Source organism: Chelon labrosus (assembly GCF_963514085.1).
Source record: "Chelon labrosus genome assembly, chromosome: 2".
Taxonomy (NCBI): Eukaryota; Metazoa; Chordata; class Actinopteri; order Mugiliformes; family Mugilidae; genus Chelon; species Chelon labrosus.
This window is the reverse complement of record NC_140338.1, coordinates 16,505,872-16,525,099: the sequence shown is the minus strand read 5'-3', so window position 1 is coordinate 16,525,099 and position 19,228 is coordinate 16,505,872. Positions and strand designations below refer to the sequence as shown.

At 41.7% G+C, this 19,228-nt stretch overlaps 1 protein-coding gene across 1 annotated transcript in view; it reads left to right on the top strand.

Moving 5' to 3' along the window:
• The first annotated feature begins 3,835 nt into the window (after positions 1-3,835).
• Positions 3,836-19,228, top strand: part of hhip (hedgehog interacting protein) — a 30,450-nt gene continuing 15,057 nt past the window's right edge. Inside the window, exons 1-4 of the mRNA XM_084564497.1 lie at positions 3,836-4,336; positions 8,069-8,261; positions 12,558-12,702; positions 14,425-14,626. Coding sequence (XP_084420623.1) covers positions 4,067-4,336; positions 8,069-8,261; positions 12,558-12,702; positions 14,425-14,626 — 810 coding nt within the window. The 5' untranslated portion in view covers positions 3,836-4,066. The remainder of the gene's footprint in view (positions 4,337-8,068; positions 8,262-12,557; positions 12,703-14,424; positions 14,627-19,228) is intronic.

Genomic DNA, 19,228 nt, shown 5'->3' with positions numbered 1-19,228 from the left:
GTGAACACTTTCCGAGGTCTGTATGCCTTAAGGCGTACGATTGCCAAAGCCGGGCCATTAAAAAAGGTGTGAGAGTAATACAATGCTGCTGTGTGCTGCAAGGTGAGGGATGGGTGCCATGAAAGAAAAGTACACACATGGTTGAGCGACTGTTAGCAGTGGGCTGACATTAATGATTTCATGTTGGTGGTGGAGTTGAGAAGAACGAAATAATGTAATGTGATTTCATCACTTCAACACGACTGAATCCTTTGACCCTGCAGTGCTTCACTGCATACTTACTATGTGCTGCACTACACTTCTGAGGTGTAAGGACACACAGTACAGTTATACTGTCAGATATGTGTTTGCCACTCACATTTAATTTACATAACACCTTTGTGTTCCTTTCTGTGTAAACCTTTACAAACATTTGCAGTACTTGAGTCCTCGCAGAGCTAATTGTTGGCTTTTCATATTGTTGAACAGGTTCACTAACAGCTTACCCCCACATCTCTCTGACACTAGTGGGCCTGCGTCAGACCAATTATGTACATGTTTGAAAATGACAATCTGACATTTACACCTACTTCATTCCATGATGGTTGGTCAGCTTTGCGAAGATGAGAACTGAGCCAGAACTTCCCACTGTTTGCCTCTTTTTCCATATTTGACACGACTATTCTCGTCACACAAGTACAATACTATTTAAGTCTAAAAAGTGCACTGTTAAGTCAGTATTTAAACAATATCACATGGCCCCTTGGTTACGAAAGCATATAACTGAACTTGCAGCTCTCGGAGGATATTTTAGGCGTAGTGGTTCTTTGAATTAAAATTAAAATGTGAAATGTTAATCACTGAACGCAATGTACATATGAGGCTGAAAGGAGTGACATTAGAGCAGGCCAGAATAAAAAGTTTGACCTGATGAAAGGCTTTATCAAACTTTAGGGAACCTTTGTAGTGAATGCAATTCACCCTGTGACGAACACAACCGTGTGAACAAAATGTCCTATTGGTGCTAGAGGAAAGATCATCAGAGCTGTCAGGGTTCGTCCTCTGATGAAGATGAATGTATGTGCCAGTGTTTGTGAAAATCCATCCAACTCATGTTGAGATATATCAGAATTTTTGATTTAAACATATTCATATTTGCAGCAACATCACAAGAGCTGAGAAGGGACTGGCTCCCATTTTTTTTACAGCAATTTGGAAAAGACACCGTGTTCTGTTAATGCTCAAGTATTTTGACCTAGTTCATTAATTTCAGCCGTGTTTTTCTTGCAGCTCTGCCGATAAACCTCGCTGAACCTACAGTTAAGTGTTGGCCACCTCTGACATCGGTCACAAATTTGGGAGGACTTACGAACTGTGAGGCATGAGGAAGTGGTTTTGCATGCGTGGAAAAGGCACAGATAGAGTTTTGACATTATGATTGTAAATCAGTGAAGCAAACCATTCAGCAACCGGATGGTCCGACGGAACAGAGTAAACTTTTAACATCTCGGCAGTCTGGGAAATAGCGGAGGCGGCGAGGTGAGGTCGCGGAGCTCCATATTCATGTTGTTGATGCTTATGTGGTCTAACCATCATCCCCTGGGATATCCTTTCAGAGGGTCAGACGCTGAGCGCATGAGAATTCCCCCACTGACCCTGCGGAAATAAAAGGGCGAAGCAGGTGGTATCTTGTCAGGAAATTATCAGGCTCTTTGCTTGCGAATATTCTACTTACCTCAGTATTGAGCTTGTGAGCCAAGTGAGAGCACAGAGAGCCTCCGGTCTCATCTCTGCATCTGAAACGTAATGTAAACGTGTTAAATTAATGAGTTTGAGTTTGTTCTGAATGATGTACGAAGGAAGTATCGCATGACATTTTATATGGATGTGCGACCATTTCTTCATGTGTGTGTATATATATGTGTGTGTGCGTTTGCTGTAAGCCTGCGCCTCACCATGTCAACTCAGAACTGTGGTCTGCTGAACTGTGATTCCCTTGGTCTATCTCTCCCAGCAGATGTCCTCTTCCCTGCACCACAGCTGCATCCCACATGTTTTCACGCTGTTTGACAATGCAGTTATATTCTTTTCCGTGCTTAGAGCTCTGGTGTTAGCGGTGTTAGTGGCAGTGGTGGTGGCACATTCCTTACCGTCGCATGGTTCCTTCCCTCCTTGACATCCAGAATACAGCAGCAGCAGCAGCGCTTTGGCTATACTTGGTCCTGAAATGTCTCCAGTTGGGTAACATAAAGAATGTAGAGGGTGGGGGGTCAGATCTGGCAGGGTCTGCCACGGCTTCATAGCGCACACAGTCATTTCCATAATTGCCCACAATCAAACCAACCCCTCCTGGATTCCACCCGCTCCAGATTCCTGTAGATAAGCTGAGCCGGGGCTGTGGTGAGTGCCGGAGACCCCCAAGTAAGAACAGGTGCCGCTAATGTAACTGATTTCAGGTTCTCTGTGTATAGGGGGAGGCTATTGCTTCTCCAGTAATTGCTCTGGTTGGACATTCCCTTTGGATCACTATCATGTGACTTTTCTGAAGAGGGGAATGAAAGACGAATTGTCCCGCATTTAGTATTATCAGGCGACTTTATAGCCAAATTAAGATGCCTTACAGTATTTGTACACCCCCAGTACGGTAACGGCAAACTGCTGGGCATCAGGTCATCAGTGACTGATTCACATCGTAGACAGTTTTCCACTGCCAGCAACACATTCTCCTGCTAGGAACAGAATAAACCTTTTAGACCATATTAAGAAACTAAGACAAACAACCCATGACACAGTACATGGTGTAACACTATGTTCCCCGTTTCCATAATGTCAGAGCTCCGGAGGAATATATCAGTTGCCTCCCCCATAAAGAGTGACCGTGGATGGGTTTTAAGCTTTAGGCTGCAGTATATCATATATTTTGGCTTTATTCCGTCATTCTAACATAGAGAAAGGAGTGGAAGATGTACTCTGATTTTTTTTTAGGTAAAAGTACAAACAACACAAATACTTTTTTACAAACATGAGAAAAATGTAATTGAAGGCGTAAAAGTAAAGGGTATACTTATGCTATTAGTAAATAATAATGAATTGAAATGTTGTGAGTCAATATTAACGCCTATTCCTAATCAATATTTTTATCTGTAGCTACAGTAAGTAGCCTCAATATATTTTTGAGTTGTAAACAGTAATGTCTGCTCATCTGTACTTACGCTGCACGTCAAGGTATTTTCAGCTGCCACGTCTAAATAACCACAGAACAGCCAAAAACAAATGTTTTGTTTACATCGGGGATCTAAGATGGCGGAAGTTATTGATTATGACTGATTGGCGTTTAATGCGGTCCAGCGGGCGCGACGCCATCCATCCGTAGTCTCCGATCTCCGTCCGCCGCCCTGCTCTGCTCTGCTCTGCTCGGCTCTGCCAGGTGACCGCTTACCTCGACGTGGACGCGGCCGTGGCCGCACACGCGCGCCCCCGCCGAGTCGTACGTCACCGCGCTCGCTCCTCTTCTCGCGCGCTGGTTAAAAAGAAGGAGGAAAGAGCACGGGGAAACATGTGAGCGCTCTGAGGACTTTAGTGAGACACAACTTTTATTTTCTTATATGTTTTTATGCAAACCGCCGTGCTGTGCTCAAGAGGAATTACATCTGAGAGGAACGCCACGGCTCTTTTTCAGTTCACGGTGTTTTGTTTTGTTTTTTTGACTTTTTGTGTGTGTGTTCGATCATCAGGATAAAGTGTGTCATATATATATATTTTTTTTGCCATTTTATTTTTATTTTTTTTTTAAAAAAACGAGTTTTACTATATAACCAGAAAAAACAATAATTTATTTTTAAACACCTGCCTCTATAGCAGTGAAACAAATTTTAGGACACCTGCGTTTAACCTTTTTTTTCTAATTTTCTTTTTCTTCTGCTGCTGCTTGGAGAAATATAGCTCAATTTAATACACATAGTATACTGCACTTCAGGTTAACGCATCTCTTTTGCAAAGGGGAGCCACAACTATCTTTATTTTTATTTTTTTTTTTCGTCGTTGTACTTATCTGTCATCATTTTATAATTTTTTTTTTTTTTAAACTATGAAGCATTTGCAATTTGTGCTCGTGCTGGCCATCGCGGTCAACGTGTGGGAATGTGGGGACGCAAAGTTCGGCGAGAGGGGAGAGATAAGCCCCAGGAGGAGAAGATGTTACGACGGAAGCTTGCCCAAGCGGCTGAAGAAAAGGGAGCGAAAAGTGTTGCTTGACGGCAGCAGCAGCGGAGATGTTTGCCACAGGTTGTATCCCCGTGTATCCTGCTGTCCCACCAGGAGAGCCGCCTATCAGATCCTACACCGCAGGGATGTCAGGGTAGGTTCAAACCCATCCACCACGTTGCGTTTCCTCCAAATTAAAGGACTGTGTTTTATTGCTAAGCCGCCTCGGGAGATGCATTTACAACCCTTGTGTATTGTCATTCCGCCTCTTATTGCCGACAGCTGAATTTGGGGATGGTCGTGAGGAAGTTGCCCCGGGCTGTTCTGCCCCATAAATTCAGTTTTAATATTCTTATTGTGTGTCTTTATTACACAGTGTTAGATGGCCATACCACACCTTGTGTTTTTACACTATTATCTATAGGTTCAAATTGTGAAATCCATATTTATGACATATACAGTGTACCTGAGCGTGTTATCATGGTTTATATTTGGTCTTTTTTGATATTACTCAAATGAGAGCAACTTCCTTTTTATCATACAGAGTCACAAGGGGTTAGGTGTTAATTTTTGGTGTTAATTTTTCCGCACCTGGTGTGAAACTGAACCAACTTCCGTGTTTCCAGGAAAAAAAAGAACATTTTGTTTACCTCGTATCTCGCTTTGCACAATGTGGTGCAACTCTAATTCAGCGTGTCCAATACGCTTCAGTGTTACCATGGCAATCACTCGCCGATTTACGTTACTTCTGGCTACAGTAGTAGGCTACAACTGTCACGAGACAGAGTCGGGTACTAGCTAAACCGTTGAACCGTTTACACAAAAAAAGGTAGGAGCTCGGTTGTACCTCTTTTATCAACCGCTGAAACTTTTATTTATTTATTTATTTATTTATTTTACCGTAGCTCGGAGCTGATAGCGAACTATTTCATGTTTATAGCGGCTTTCAGACATTTGTTTGTCCGAACGTAAAGTTCCGTTAAACGTACCGGGCTCGCGCTTTCACGTAGCACCGCTGACCGTTACAGCATTTAAAATAATAGAGTTAAAATGGCACGTAGCCTTTAAGCTAGCTGTTTAAAAACTCTCCTCGGATGTGCGGAATATAAAGGCGACTGTATGCGCCAAACATGCAGCGGATTCCGTTGGATCCTCACCGGGCCATTCTCATGTAAACCACTCCTCGAATCATTCAGTGGCTGGGTGGTATGTCACTTTGTGTTGCGACAAAGAGCCATATTGCATCATTTAATTTGCTCAAGTCATGCAAATAAGAGGGGGGAAACTGAATGGGACGAACTCGACTTCTCCTCCTCCCCACTACACTGCCCACACACGGAGCCCTTTCTGATTATGGCAAAAGAATAACAACAACACCATTGTGTTTGTTGGTTTCGCTAATGGGAGAAGCTGGAGAACATCACTCTCCCCCAGTCATCAGCCCTGTCCAAGTGTTAATGCCTTTGAGAGGGTGTGTGTCCTTCACTATATCCCCCTGCCAACAAACTTACACCTATTCCCCGAGGACAAGTGCTTTGTTAAAGCTTAGCGTTGCTTACCTCAGTGCTCTCCCCCTCTTTCTAAGTCTCTCTGACAATGTGAAGTCTGCAGAGCTGTAGATTTTTGCAGATAAAATGACAAGTGCTTCTTTTTTTTCTTTTTCTTTTTTGTTATTTTGAAAGTGTGGCGTCGTGTAGTAATATGTTTGTTTTGGCAAGTTTGTTGTCAAGCCATTAAGCAGATGCGATCATAGAAAGGAATGATCTCGTAACAGCTGTTCTCCCACGTGAAGCCGAGCGTTGCAGGTGTGAAGCCGGTTTCATAAAATGCAGTGTAAACATCTGAAATAGCCAGGGAGTAAAAGTTACTGACAATATTATTTCCGTACGCCGTTACAGTCCCATGTTTCTGATTACAGCCCTGTTCTTGACCTCAGCAAAAGTGCAACAGCTGAGCCTCACTGCTATTTTCTCCCAGCTTTTGAGGAACATGCTCGCTGAGATTCAGCAAAAGACAACAAACAAAGGTCCACTTGTTCTGGTTTGGATGATGGCAACATTGGAGCCCATCCCAGCAACATATGGACACAGGGCATGGCTGAGAGCACACAAATGCTACTCTCTGTGGACCCTGTGCCAGCCCATGGCACACCGAATCAATGGGCAATTTAGAGCAGGAGAGCAGGCAAGCCCACAACACTGCATGGCATGAGTGCAAAGGGCTCCAAGACGGGGAAAGGAACCACAAATACAGGGTGATAGCCAGTCTGGAGCTCCCTTTTTTTTAGGAAAACATAAACAGATAAATTGTAGAACACAAATATGATTCAGATTGGAAACTCAAATAAGTGAATTTCTCATTTCTCTTCATTTAGTCCTTTATGTTGTCTCCTGCGATCAGAGATTTCCTCTGTATGTATGTCAGTATGTTTTTCAGGTAGATCCTCCGGCTTTTCACAGAGGTTCAGTGTAAACACAACTCTGCACAACTTCTGCACGGGGCAAACCTTTTCCACAGTTGCAGTTTGCTCTGCAGCCAGACTAAAGTATAAGGTGTCCATATGTTAGCCTTGGGTCCCCTGGTCTAATTGACTTCGACAGACTGCTAATTTGTTGATACCAGAGTGGGAATGATGTGCCTGTCTATCTCTAAATTGGTGTTTACACATGGACCTCACACGGAGCAAAGCACTACCAGCCTGCGTAGCCGCCCAAGCAGCACTTGACCTAAAACAGATTACATTGTGTTTTATTATAGCTAATTTGTTATGTAAATAATCCCGCTAATTTCTTTTGGATTAACTTGTTGTGTACTTTTGTGTAATGACCCCAAGCCAGGCTTCGAGGCTCTTATTTGGTCTCATTCATTTCATGCGTTGAGATCTGTCAGACGTAGAAATTGTAATTTGATTTTAACTGTTTGCGAAGTTGGGTAAGTAGGCAGAGAATGAGAAGATTTCTGTGTTTATTTCACCAAACAGAGAGGGTGTTTCAACCTCAGTGCTTAACATATTGCTATCAAAAGAATATAAACTGCTGTTAGGAGGACGCCATAGAAAATGGGACTGCTTACTAGTAAAAATTTGTAATGCCTTTGCAGTTTGAGTAGAGACGCCAACATACCGTTTATCCTTTAATCCATTCTGTAGATGCTGGTATGATGGAAAGAAACGTAATGTGGGAATAAATCATTTAACACAGCGTCACAAACTATCTACTTTAACCGCATCTCCGAATCCCGTCGAATATAAATATAATCCTTAACGGTAACATTCAATCTGCGATGTGTCCGTGGCGGTCAGAACTAGTTTCATGAAATCTAATGTGGCTTCACAGTTTATTGCGAGCAACAGAGCGTCTCTCTTTCTGTTCGACAGAAGGGAGCAAGGGAGTTTGTTAACGTACATTTTATCCTGTCGTATCTTGAAAGTAATTGTGTAGGGCAAAGAAAGACTGGTGAGGTAGCTGAGTAATTTATTTTTATTGTTGTAACAGCCAAAATAATTAATCAGAATCATCATTTTGAACATCGTGGGCTGGTACATATAAGTCTAGCACTGAAAGCATTAGTTAACTAAATAATATTTGCCCTTTAAGTGTCATTTCAACTTACCTAGATAATTTGCGAACGTTTCGATTTGTGTAGTTACCGTCTTTATTCAAACAGCGTACGAGGAATGTACTGTATGAAAACAGAGATTTGAAAATGCGCTTTTAATCTAAACTTTCCCTACTTTGCCGGGTAATATTTATGCTGTGAATATTATCGAATGTCCAGCTAATCCTAAACTACACTTGGCCTTGTTTGTGAAGTGTGAAACAAGAGGTAAAAGTTAACGGGCCAACGTTTTAATCAGGCACTGGTCCTTGTTGCGTGTGGTCTCCAGATTTTCTCCACCAACAATACAGAATGTGGACGTCTCCTGGAGGAGATCAAGTGTGCTCGCTGCTCCCCGAATGCCCAGGTGTTGTTCCACTCCTTGGACATGGATAAGATGCCACACAGGGAGCCAGACCTGCCACGGCTCTGCCAGGACTTCTGCCGCGAGTTCTACTACACCTGCAGGGGGCACATACCAGGTAATTATGCAGACAATAATGGCCGTGAGTATAACTTTTTAACAGTTGCCTGTGTGGTCACCTAGCAGAACACAAGCAAACACAAGGATTCAGATTAAGTGAAAGTAAGCATACATGCTTCATTTAAGTTCATCATGCTTTTGAAATGAAACAAACATGTCTGATTGTGATTAATTAAAATTCACAGCAGACCTCATTTCTTATATTGAGACTCCGCTCGCACATGTAGAACTGGCAGATTTTTGGACTTATGCAAGAAGTGGTGCGTCAGTAGTCTGGTCTGTGAATATTTATTTATCCAGCTCTTACCTCATCTGACCTCACCTCCATTTGTTGCTGAGCTTGTCTCACCCGTTTGCTCGCTGCATCACGTCCTAATTTACAGTTCTATATTAATGCATCAGTAAAATCGCTTGCCACAGTTTGCCTGTACGGACCCCCAACACCTGACTGAAATTCATGCTGGCCTAGCACATTTGATCGAGCAAAGAGCCGGTGATATTTGTGTTTGTATGACGGTATTCAGTCTAGTTTGTTTATGTCGCCAAGTCTCCAGGTGCAGATAGTTTTGTACTCTTGTGTGTCTATTGTGTGTCTGGTTTATTTGGAACATGGAAGTTTGTTTTAATCCACACACATTTGCAATTATTAGACTTTTCTTTTTTTTTGAAAATCTTGAGTGAAGTAACAATATACAGATTTTCGATGTTTCCTGACGTGAATAGAAAATATTAGACTTGCAAAGGTGGGTAAGAAAACAAATTTTTTTCACATGCACTGACAAAAGCCAGCCCTCCTGAGCAGTGTACCAGAAAAACTTGACTGACTGGGGCAGAATGAACTGTTTTATGAGCTATTCCTGGATAGAACTCACTAGACTCAACTTCAGGGGTTGATTCTGTATTTGTGATGCTTATGCGTCCTAGCTGGAGTCTAGACATGACTCCTGGCCACATTACCTTCCTCGGAGTCTCACATGCTCTGTCTTTACAAGGTTTTCATTTGAGTTGTAGGTCCTAAACATAGTTCAAGTCGTTCTTTACTGACTCCTGTCTTGCCTGAAAAAGAGATGGCAGAATGCACAGAACAGGGAAAAACTCATTCACGGGAGTTTCCCTACTGTACGCGCTACTGCTAAATGAGAGGAACCCATTTGTCCCCTGAAAGCATTTGTTCTCCAGAAGAAAATCCTTTGAAGAGACGCAAGATCACAGGTACCTGTGCCTTCAGAGAACACGCCAAACATGATCAAACACATTTTAGACTGTCTTTTCTCCTCCAGCCAAGTTTTCTTCTAGTCTGTGTCGCCATAAACTGATTAGATCTACTGAGGTTTGCAAACAGAGAACAGTTTCAAACACACTTGTCTGCAACCCACCCACATGGTATGCTGCAGCCCAAGTCAAATATCAGACACATACATTCCTTCTGAGTCCATCCTCGTCTGCGTCTCATGGCCTCCTGGCGTATCATGTGCAACGCTTAAACTACAATTGCGGTATGCGAGTGGGAGCAGAGAGAAAGACACAGGAAAAAGAAAAGGTTTTGTCAGGAGTTGCATTAGTTGCTCATGAACTAACAGACATATGGACTCAGAGGCAAACTAAAAAAGCTCAAGAGAGGAATCCAGAGAAGAATCCCCCTTCCCCTCTGTTCGCTGTTGTGCTCCTCCTTGCTAACCCCTCCCCTCAGCCCCACACAGATCAGCATATGTGGTGACGAATGACACATTTATTTTTCTACAAAGGTTGTGTGTATGTAAAACTGCTGAAGTGCATCAAGATGTCAAGTACTTTGGGTGGGCCACCCAGGTTGCCTTGGAAGATAACCAGATGGAAGTATAACTTTAGCGCTAGGGAGCCAGGAATATGGACAGAGTTCTGTCTCTCCCTCTCTGTTTCTCTCCCTCTTTCTCCCCCTCTTGCTCTTTCTCTTTTGTTGTGCCTTCTTTTTTCTTTTGCATGATACTCTTTTCCCTTTTAAACTTATGCTAAAGGTAGAGCATATTGTCAAAGCATGTGGATTGACATTGTCCAGAAAATTCACACTGCACTAACTACGGACAAATTCATTTGATTGAATCCTTCGATGGGGAAATATTTTCCATAGAGTCGTATTGCCGTATATGTGTGTAAGCGTAACAGTTCTGTTGAAAATAGTTAATCTGAATCAAGTAAAGAAGAAACAATTAATGTAATCACAGCCATGAACAGACAATGTGTAAAAGCCTGGCTATTTCAAAATAACTGGCCAAAGCTTTTAAAACTGAAACAGTAGCCTTTACAGCATCCATAACTGTCGTCCTGCTCCCATGAAACCTCCTACCGGCCCTTGATTAGGGAGTGTACTTGGCCCCCTTTTCTCCATAAAGATATTTACTGCCTTGACTCTCACTTCTGCTTAGGGGCCTCCCAGCTTCTCTATACTCCTCTCATATCTTCCTTCACTCATCCCCCCCACCCCGCACCCGAGGTCCCCAACCAGCATGGTTAAGATAACTGCAGACACAAGAGTGTGGGTGGTATAGGCAGAGCTGTGTGTTTGATCTTCATGTTGTGTTTAGATGTTTGAGGGGATATCCTATCACCTCCAGTATTTGGTGCGGTCAGTCCTTGCGGTGTGTGGCAGGAGAGGGAGATGAAAGGACGGACAGGGAGAGCCCTGTTTGTGTTTTTATCACTGGTGTATTTGCTCTCTTCTGTCCTCTGAGGGATTGACTAAAGGAAACAATATTGGCAAGATTGTTTTTAGGTCGCGAAGGGCCTCTGAGACCCACTGCACACTTCGCTATTCGCCAGGAATAATGATGTGACGGCACACTAGGCATAGATGTGTGTGGCTCTCGTTGCAGATCACCTTTTGCTCTGGCTCTAAAATATTTTAGGTAAACTACCAAAGGAAACCAAAGGAAAATAATGCAATGATGATAATGATGCAATGTCAGTTTTACCTTGAATTAATGCGCTAAATAAGTAGAACATCGTGTCTTTGCTTAGCAACGCCAGCAATGGACATGTCTCACTTTGAAAACATTTTAGTTTATTTAGAATTACATGCCATATTTAATGGGCTGATTATTTAATTTCACATGCCGTGTCCATGTGCAGCTCAGTAATGCAAAACAGCAAGACAAACAACAAGGGTTTGGGTTGTTTTTATCAAAGAATATTTTTTGGGATACCTTAGAATTGCTTGAACATAGTGATGGTAAAAGCTGTGGCATAATTTATTCAAACACAACAACTATGTATATTCAGACTTGCATTCCACGAAGACATGTTGCAGTACACTTTTTACCCGAGTTTACCCAGTTAAGTACTTTAAGTATTGCATCTTTCAGAAACACACTGAAGCTCTTTTGAGCTTATAGTGAGCTGAAGGTTAGTACATGGTTTTCTTTTTATATACGTATATTTCTCAAGCTCACTATTGGCCGTGTCACTGCCTAGTCGACCCACAGATCACCCATGAACCAGGTGAGATATGATATATTTAGTGGCAAAGATAGAAAATGATTATACCTAATCTTGTAGTGGGTTTATTAATTTTTTTTTTTTTCCATTACGTGCTGCAGCTTGGATCTGCACTTCTTGAGCAAGCTTAATTGTCACTATCTATTTCCAATCAGATTTCCTTTTGTTTTTCTCCCTCATCAAATGCAGGCAATTGGTGTTCACTGAAACTAAACACTGGTTAACTTTCTGAAGTAGTTGTTGTGTGAAAGGTCCCCAATCAATCCTTGAAGTTGGAGTGAAACCTCATTACCGACTACAGGCTTCGTAGACAGCAGAATGTCTTTTTTATAGGAAGCCATTAGGACTAGTGCACAATCATCTTTTCACGAATTAAAATAATGACACGTTAAACTAAAGCAGCCTTTTTGGTCTCTGGAAGAGACACACTTCATTGTAGAGCGCTGTCTAATCTGTGTTCCATTTAGTTTGGCGCAGTATCTTTTTACTTGTTAATTTTAAGCTTGTCTCGCCAGGATTTGGCTAATGAAGTATAACTCCAATCCTCCTCGAAACACAACTGTGTCACAACATTTCACATCACTTCTCTCGACCTTTGCCTTCACTTACCTTTTAGTCTTCATGTAGGTACATGTAGTTCCAGCCACAACATAGAGATGGACACACAGAAGTAAAGTACCATATAAACAATGTTATGAAAAAACTCTTTAGATCTTCTCAGTTTAGCCAGCTACTTGAGCCATGAGTGTATGAAGTCTTTTAACCATGCAGTATCTACGGTAAATGAAATATCCTTTGACTCTATTTGTATCTGTTTTTGTAGAACTGTTCCAAGCCGACGTGGATGAGTTCTGCCAGTACTATGGGAGGAGAGACGCCAGTTTATGCTTTCCAGATTTTCAACGAAAGCAACCACATGGGCAAGATTCCAACTACTTGGGAGATGAGAAAACAGAAGATATGAACAGGTTTTAGTCTGACTTTTACAATGTTTTATTGCACTTGAGCACAGAGTTACACTATGGAAGATATCCAAGGTTTTATTTTAAACAAGCTTTGACTAGTTCATGTGGTTTAATTGAGTGCCATCAGTACTCATGAGTTCTTATGTTATGATAGAAGCAGGCGTTCTGGGTTCACTGGTCCATTTTGACATAGTCCATACTTTCAGACAGAAATGCTGTGCAATTTATCCTCTAATCCTAAGTTTCTCCTGACTGCTTTTGCTCAGCTTTGCTAACATAATGAAAATGCTTATCCTGCGTCATTCTGTTTGCCTTCCTCACTGCAAAGGTCTGTGCATCACAGGGGGGTTTGCCCTTTTCTCCTTTGGGGGATGCCTTTCATCTCTGTTTTCCCTGAGGCAAGAAGGTCAGGAAGCATGTGCACCTGAATAGCAGCAACCAACATTCAGTCAAATAACTTCCGACACTTAGAAAGCCAGGGGCTCATTTATCGCTTCTCTGCCTTGTCCTCTGAGAGGTCTACTCTCCTAAATGACAGTGAGCAGGAGTCTTTTACGGTAAAGGCTGGGTGAAAGAGCCAAAATGATGTCAAAGTTATTGGCTAGGATTAAGGGCTTCATTTTTGGAAATTATGGCACAAAGCTAAAATGCTTGTGTACCTTGCAAAATGCACAGTAGAAGTGGTTCTATTTTTATTTATTTTTTTATTTTTTTTATTTTTTTTTGTGTGTTTTGACCCTGTGAGCACATTGAAATTGGGATGTCTTACCACTGGGTGTGTTAGATGGTTATGTTCTGGTATCACTTGTGGCCAATCACATCTGCTTCTTTAATCCCCCTTGAAATCAGTGCCTTCTGTCCTCAATTGCTCATGTTCACAGATGGGGAAAGTCACAAGGGTCTCCAGAGGGTAGTTTCACACCAGTAGCCTGTGCTACTTTTGCCAAATTTATTAAAGAAAGGATTAAGCTGATTACACAGTTAAAATCTTGATAAGACGGCATTTTAAATAAAGATGGAAACATGGGAGGGAGAGGTCGTAGTTGTCTCAAAACTTTATAGCTCCATCTGTTGCATACAAAGCATGAGAACTAGTGCTCAGACTTTGTCTGTCCTACAAGAAAATGCAGATTGAAAATATTGTTTGTAGTGCAATGGCTGTAGAAGGAGTGAATGCACATGCAATCACACAGCATACTGTATATACTGTAGCATGTTACACTTGAGATATGTTGGTCTGAATGAGACACTAAATCTAGATAAACTGGATTTTTCTCTTAGCATTTAAACATATTTTGTGGTTAAATATGCTTAGTGGAAATGCATAACTGTATGTTAGTGGTTTCAAAGTGTAGTAGAGTCTCTTCTCAATGGTAAATGGCCAATAATTAAGCAAAGAGCAGAAAAATCTCATTAAGCCTTAAAAATGCAACATCTAACTTTTTCTTCAAAAATAAGGAGACTGAAAGAGTATGCCTGCTAGTTTTGTCGGTTAAGACCAATTTGAAGTTTGTGCAACCCTAGACAATACAGTGTGTATCTAATACTGATTTTTATGTATCAGATATTTGTCATAATTAAGTTAAACTGATACCATTGCTGGTTTTTCCAGGATTCCTTCCAGATGCTACTATCTGAAAGTCTCCCATGCCCCTTCTACCTAATAACTGGATTATCCACCACCAACATCACTCTCTGACATTTTGTTTCTTCCTTGTTACCCAGGAGACCCAAACACAACTGCTACTGCGCCCAGGAGGTGTTGAGTGGTCTGAGGCAGCCGGTGGCTGTGGTGCACTGTGGTGATGGTTCCCAGCGACTCTTTGTCCTGGAGAGAGAGGGAATTGTCAGGATACTCAACCATGACCTCGAGCTAATCAAGGAACCCTTCTTGGACATCCACAAGCTGGTGCAGAGCGGCCTCAAGGTAGGAATGAGTTTGCCTTTGTAATGTTAACTGTGTTGAAGGAATTGAAGCGGTAATTCGTTAATGTGGATGTAATTTGAGCACAGATGTAAACAAGATAGAGAAAAGGAAGGCGACTTGGCTGTTAGTATGAAATAGTTTTGCTTCTGGAGTAAGGAAGGAAGTAATGCGATAGAGCACGTTTTCAACGCAAAATATTTGCACCTATGTAAACGTGTTAGGAATGTCTCCAGCCAACATAAATCCCTGGAAAGTGGTGCCTGCTCACTATTAGTATTCAATTATATAATTAGACCAAATAAGCAGTCATTCATCAAATGTGACGCTGTTGTGCGCTAATTAACTGTACACATACTGCACACATTGTCCAAAATGCTACTTTTTTGAATTGTTAATGACTTTTTTAATCGCTCCCATATTGTTCCTTTTGGGGTTCTAACACATAGTGATAATATTAGGTTACTAACATAAATGACGTATTATTTACCCAATAACTAACATGACCTGATATGATATTGGAATGATACTGAAGTATAACCTTGTTATACTTCAGCAGAGACGCTTTTATGTGATGTAACTTTTATCACTCTCCTATTTTCTTAATATAGTAATGAGGGGTCTGTATTTTCTGATATATAATTGGCACCCATGTAACATTTGCCATCCTGATTGACCACCCACAATTGTGAAAGTCTTCTTGCCAGAAGAGGGAGTGTGATTGACTCTCAGAGGGCAAGTAAACATGTGTTCTACTTCTGTTTAGCTCCGTGTCATATCTATAAAAAAATAAATTAGCGCAGAGCAGTAAAAAAAGCCCACATAAATTATCTTTTCTTATTTATATCTTTTGATCCTAGACTAGACTTTTGGAAATTGCTACAACTATTGTGTCATTGAGTAGTTGTATTTTCAAAAGTGAGCTTGAAATGTCTTATTTGAAAATTATTCTCCATGGATATCTCTTTGTAATATTTTTCATCCATAATTCTTACTGGATCTCAGATTTTGAATTTGTTATGAAAATTGTTTAGATTGTCCAAGGAGATGGGATAGCTGGGGATGTTTGGGGGGCACACTCCCAGACAGGAAGTTTATCTATCACGCATGCCTCTTCCACTGACAAGACCCTTTGCTTATAAGGAGTCAAACGGAGCACAGCATTTCGATATGCGACTACCCCCTGCAGGATGCTCTCCTGGCTCTTCTCAGCTCTCTTATCATAATTCAATCCAAACTGGTTGTGGATAAAGTGACCATTAGGACAATTAGATGTGGCTCAATCCCCTGCAGGCCCCAAGAGTCCTATTCTGTGATGTTGACAGGACCAGGGGAGGGCTAAGGTGTTTACTGGCAGCATCAACAGGATGAAGCTGCCTTTATACAGAGAGAGGAACCCAGGAGACAGGGAAGATAACAAGTTTATCATCAGCCCCATGCACATGCTTTGATTGTAATGTTCTGTGTTTCCTCTTGGTCTTCTATCCCCCTCCTTCCATGGATCCCCTTGGTGCCAATTAAGCCGAGCTGCATAGAAACAATACTGTGCTGTGGTGGTGTGGGCTTCTACCTGCGCTGTGGGTGTTCTTCTGAAATTCTATCTCAAGCCCACCCCCACATCCACACTCAGACACACTACCCACAGTACCCACTGCCTACAGTGTTTTTTTTTGATTGTTCTTACTGGACCCAATAATGACCCAATAACCAATTTATTTGTATTGTATACGAAGGGTTGTCAAGTATATAATTTATGTTTTGCGTTTCTGTTCTGATTTTTGTACTATTGTTCAGACATTTTAAGGAAGCGTCTGCTTTTCCACAAAAACAGCAGAAGAGATCTGGAAGCTCTTTAGCCAGTTAGTTTACTTGTGTATAAAAGATGCAAATAAAAAAAAAAAAAGCTAACTAATTGCTTCTTAAAGTCATAGCGTTCGGTCTATAACACATTCATGCTCTGCAACTTTCTGTTCAGTATGTAACTTCAGTAGGATGTTCTTGTCCTAGAAGTGTTTAGACTGTCGACTCTACATCCCAGTATCACAAAAGCAAGTTTTATTGGACACAAATATTTCTAATGTACATTGTAAACATAAAGCTGCTCTACGTAACTGACAAACACAATTAATTGTGTCCATTGAGAGTTGCTCTCAAGGCAGATATTTTGAGAGGCAACCAAAAACAATACTCTTTGATTTACATGTACAACTTGTCAGTGTTTTGTCCTCTTCGGTGGTTTTAGTAGACTTTGATGCTAAGCTTCAGCTTGAAACCTTGGCGGCATCTTGCACTGTGCACCTTCAGAAAAGATACTCAAGAGAAGCATGTGTTATAGTGACAGTGGTTTATGGATGAAGACATCTGTGAGCAGCCCCCCAGAGCTGACAGTCTACTCACATCAATTAGCCTGTGTAGTAGGGGTGAGTGGGCCTCTATAAAATATTTCACTGTTCAAACAAATAAGTCACAGCATGTTATTCTTTCTGTCCCTGCTGTCAGAAGCTCAGGCCTGCCGGAGTAAAATAAGTGGCCGTACTCCTCTTCACTATTTATTGCCAAGAAGCAGGGCTCGTTTCAGACACATGTTGATCTCACTTAGGCAATAAGGTACCTGCTAGTGAAAGCTGAAGTGCTTATATAATGTAGCAGGTAGAAAAATCGTCTTTTTACTTTATGGCTCAGATGATGGATTGTGTCTTGTTCCTGGTAGGTGGGAAGGCTCGTGCGTTGCTGTGTGGTGGTGAAAGAGTTTCCGATTTGACAGTGGGATTCTGATTGTACAAGAAAAATTAACAGAACACTACACGGGAGGTGTGTGTGTTGTCTGTATGAGGTAGTCTTTGAGTGAAGGGCGTAGACATTGTTTTGCTTTAGTCAACTCATGTGGAATGTCTTTTGGTAGAGGAATGCCCACGAGCCTCTGACGAAGGATCAAAAAGTTCAGGGTAACAATGCATGAGCCAACACATGTGTCATTAGGGCTCAAGAACAGCTGCCTCTACAGAATTGAAAATTGTAGTGTTATGTTTGTCACTCTCTCCGCCGTTCAGACAGGGTTAGCGTTCCATGTAATGTACCGTGAGATGTGAGATAACAACCACTCATGATCCTTGCACCTCATATTCCCAACTTTCTGTGGAACGACGCCAAAACTTTGACATAGCCAAAGTCGGAGCCCCAGAGAGCAGAACTGGAGGGAAAAGAGGAATGCAGCGGCAGGTGTTTGTGAAAAATGAAGAGATAATACCTCGTGAGAGATTCAATCAGAACCCCCTGCCTGGCTGAGGAAGAGTGATGGCAGTCATAAAAAAGACTTAAGCTGTTCAAGGGAAAAATGTGGTTTACGTTGACACAGCATAGACATTTGTAGAGGTTTGGAGAAGTCAAGCATTTAACATCTGTTAAGAAATTACTGTATGTCACCATAACACTGAGGGGGCTTTAAGAAGCAGGCACAGTGTTCATCCCTCAGCTTTATGCATACAAATAAGTGCACACATGCTAGTAGTGGATTAAAGATGCCGCAACACGAGGCAGAACAAACCTTCTGAATCTAATAAATCTTTAAATCCATATTCTAGACCCCAAAACTGCTGAAAATCTACTTTACAGCGACAAAATGTGGAACCTGTAGTTATACGCTCTCTAAATGAGCTTGTTTGTACAGTATGTTATTTTTTGAGCTGTGCCAAGAAAATCTTACCAACTGCAGCTTTGGCAGAAAGTTTACTGTGATCAATGCTCAGGAGCCTCAGGTTGGCACTATGTCTTCTTTTAATCAAGCTATCTCCCTGGATTGGCTTTGCACTGAAAGGCTCACTCATCCAGTGTTTGTTTCTTATGGCTCCGGTGCCAGCTCTGCTGTTCGCCTGCTGCTGAAGGAGCTAGTCATTAGCAAGGGAGCTAATATTTCACCCAATTTAACCACTGTGTATCTTGGTGGTCCCCCTTTGGAATCATGGTCTTTGACCCACTCCCTATGGTGTTTATTTTGGGGATGTGGGTCACTGCATATGGATCTACTGTTTCAAGTATTCCTCTCTGCGAAGATAAAACTTTTTAAAGTTCTTTGGCAAAGGACAGTGACCTCTGATCCAACTAACATCCACCTGCACAGTGTGCTGCATCCATTCCCACATAACTCTGTTTTTATTTGACTTCAATGAGCTGACATTTAGTAGTACTCATATGTTTTTCAGAGGAACTCTGCCTTTTGGGGTTGAGATTTATTTGTCAACTTTCACAATATTTCACTTTATATTCAGATTGATTGACCACCTGTGGCTTATTTTGTGGGTCTCTGTTGTTGCTCATTGGTACTTAGAGTACATTCCTTTGCAAAAAGTAATCTCTTTCACATTCGCATGTGGCCTGTGTCACTGCTGTGTTTAACTGGGCTGGGCCTAATGCTGTCCAAACAGAACTAGGCGATCTAGTACACCAATTTACAATGTGTGTTTCTTGGCCTGTGACAGAGACTACACCTATCGAGTGCCTGCCACTGTAAAGCAAAGATTTTTGGAGATTTATTTTTTTAGGATGGGACAGCTGTTCTATTGCCTATGTGTTAATTGCAGGAAATATCTCCCCAACCCCCATCCCCAT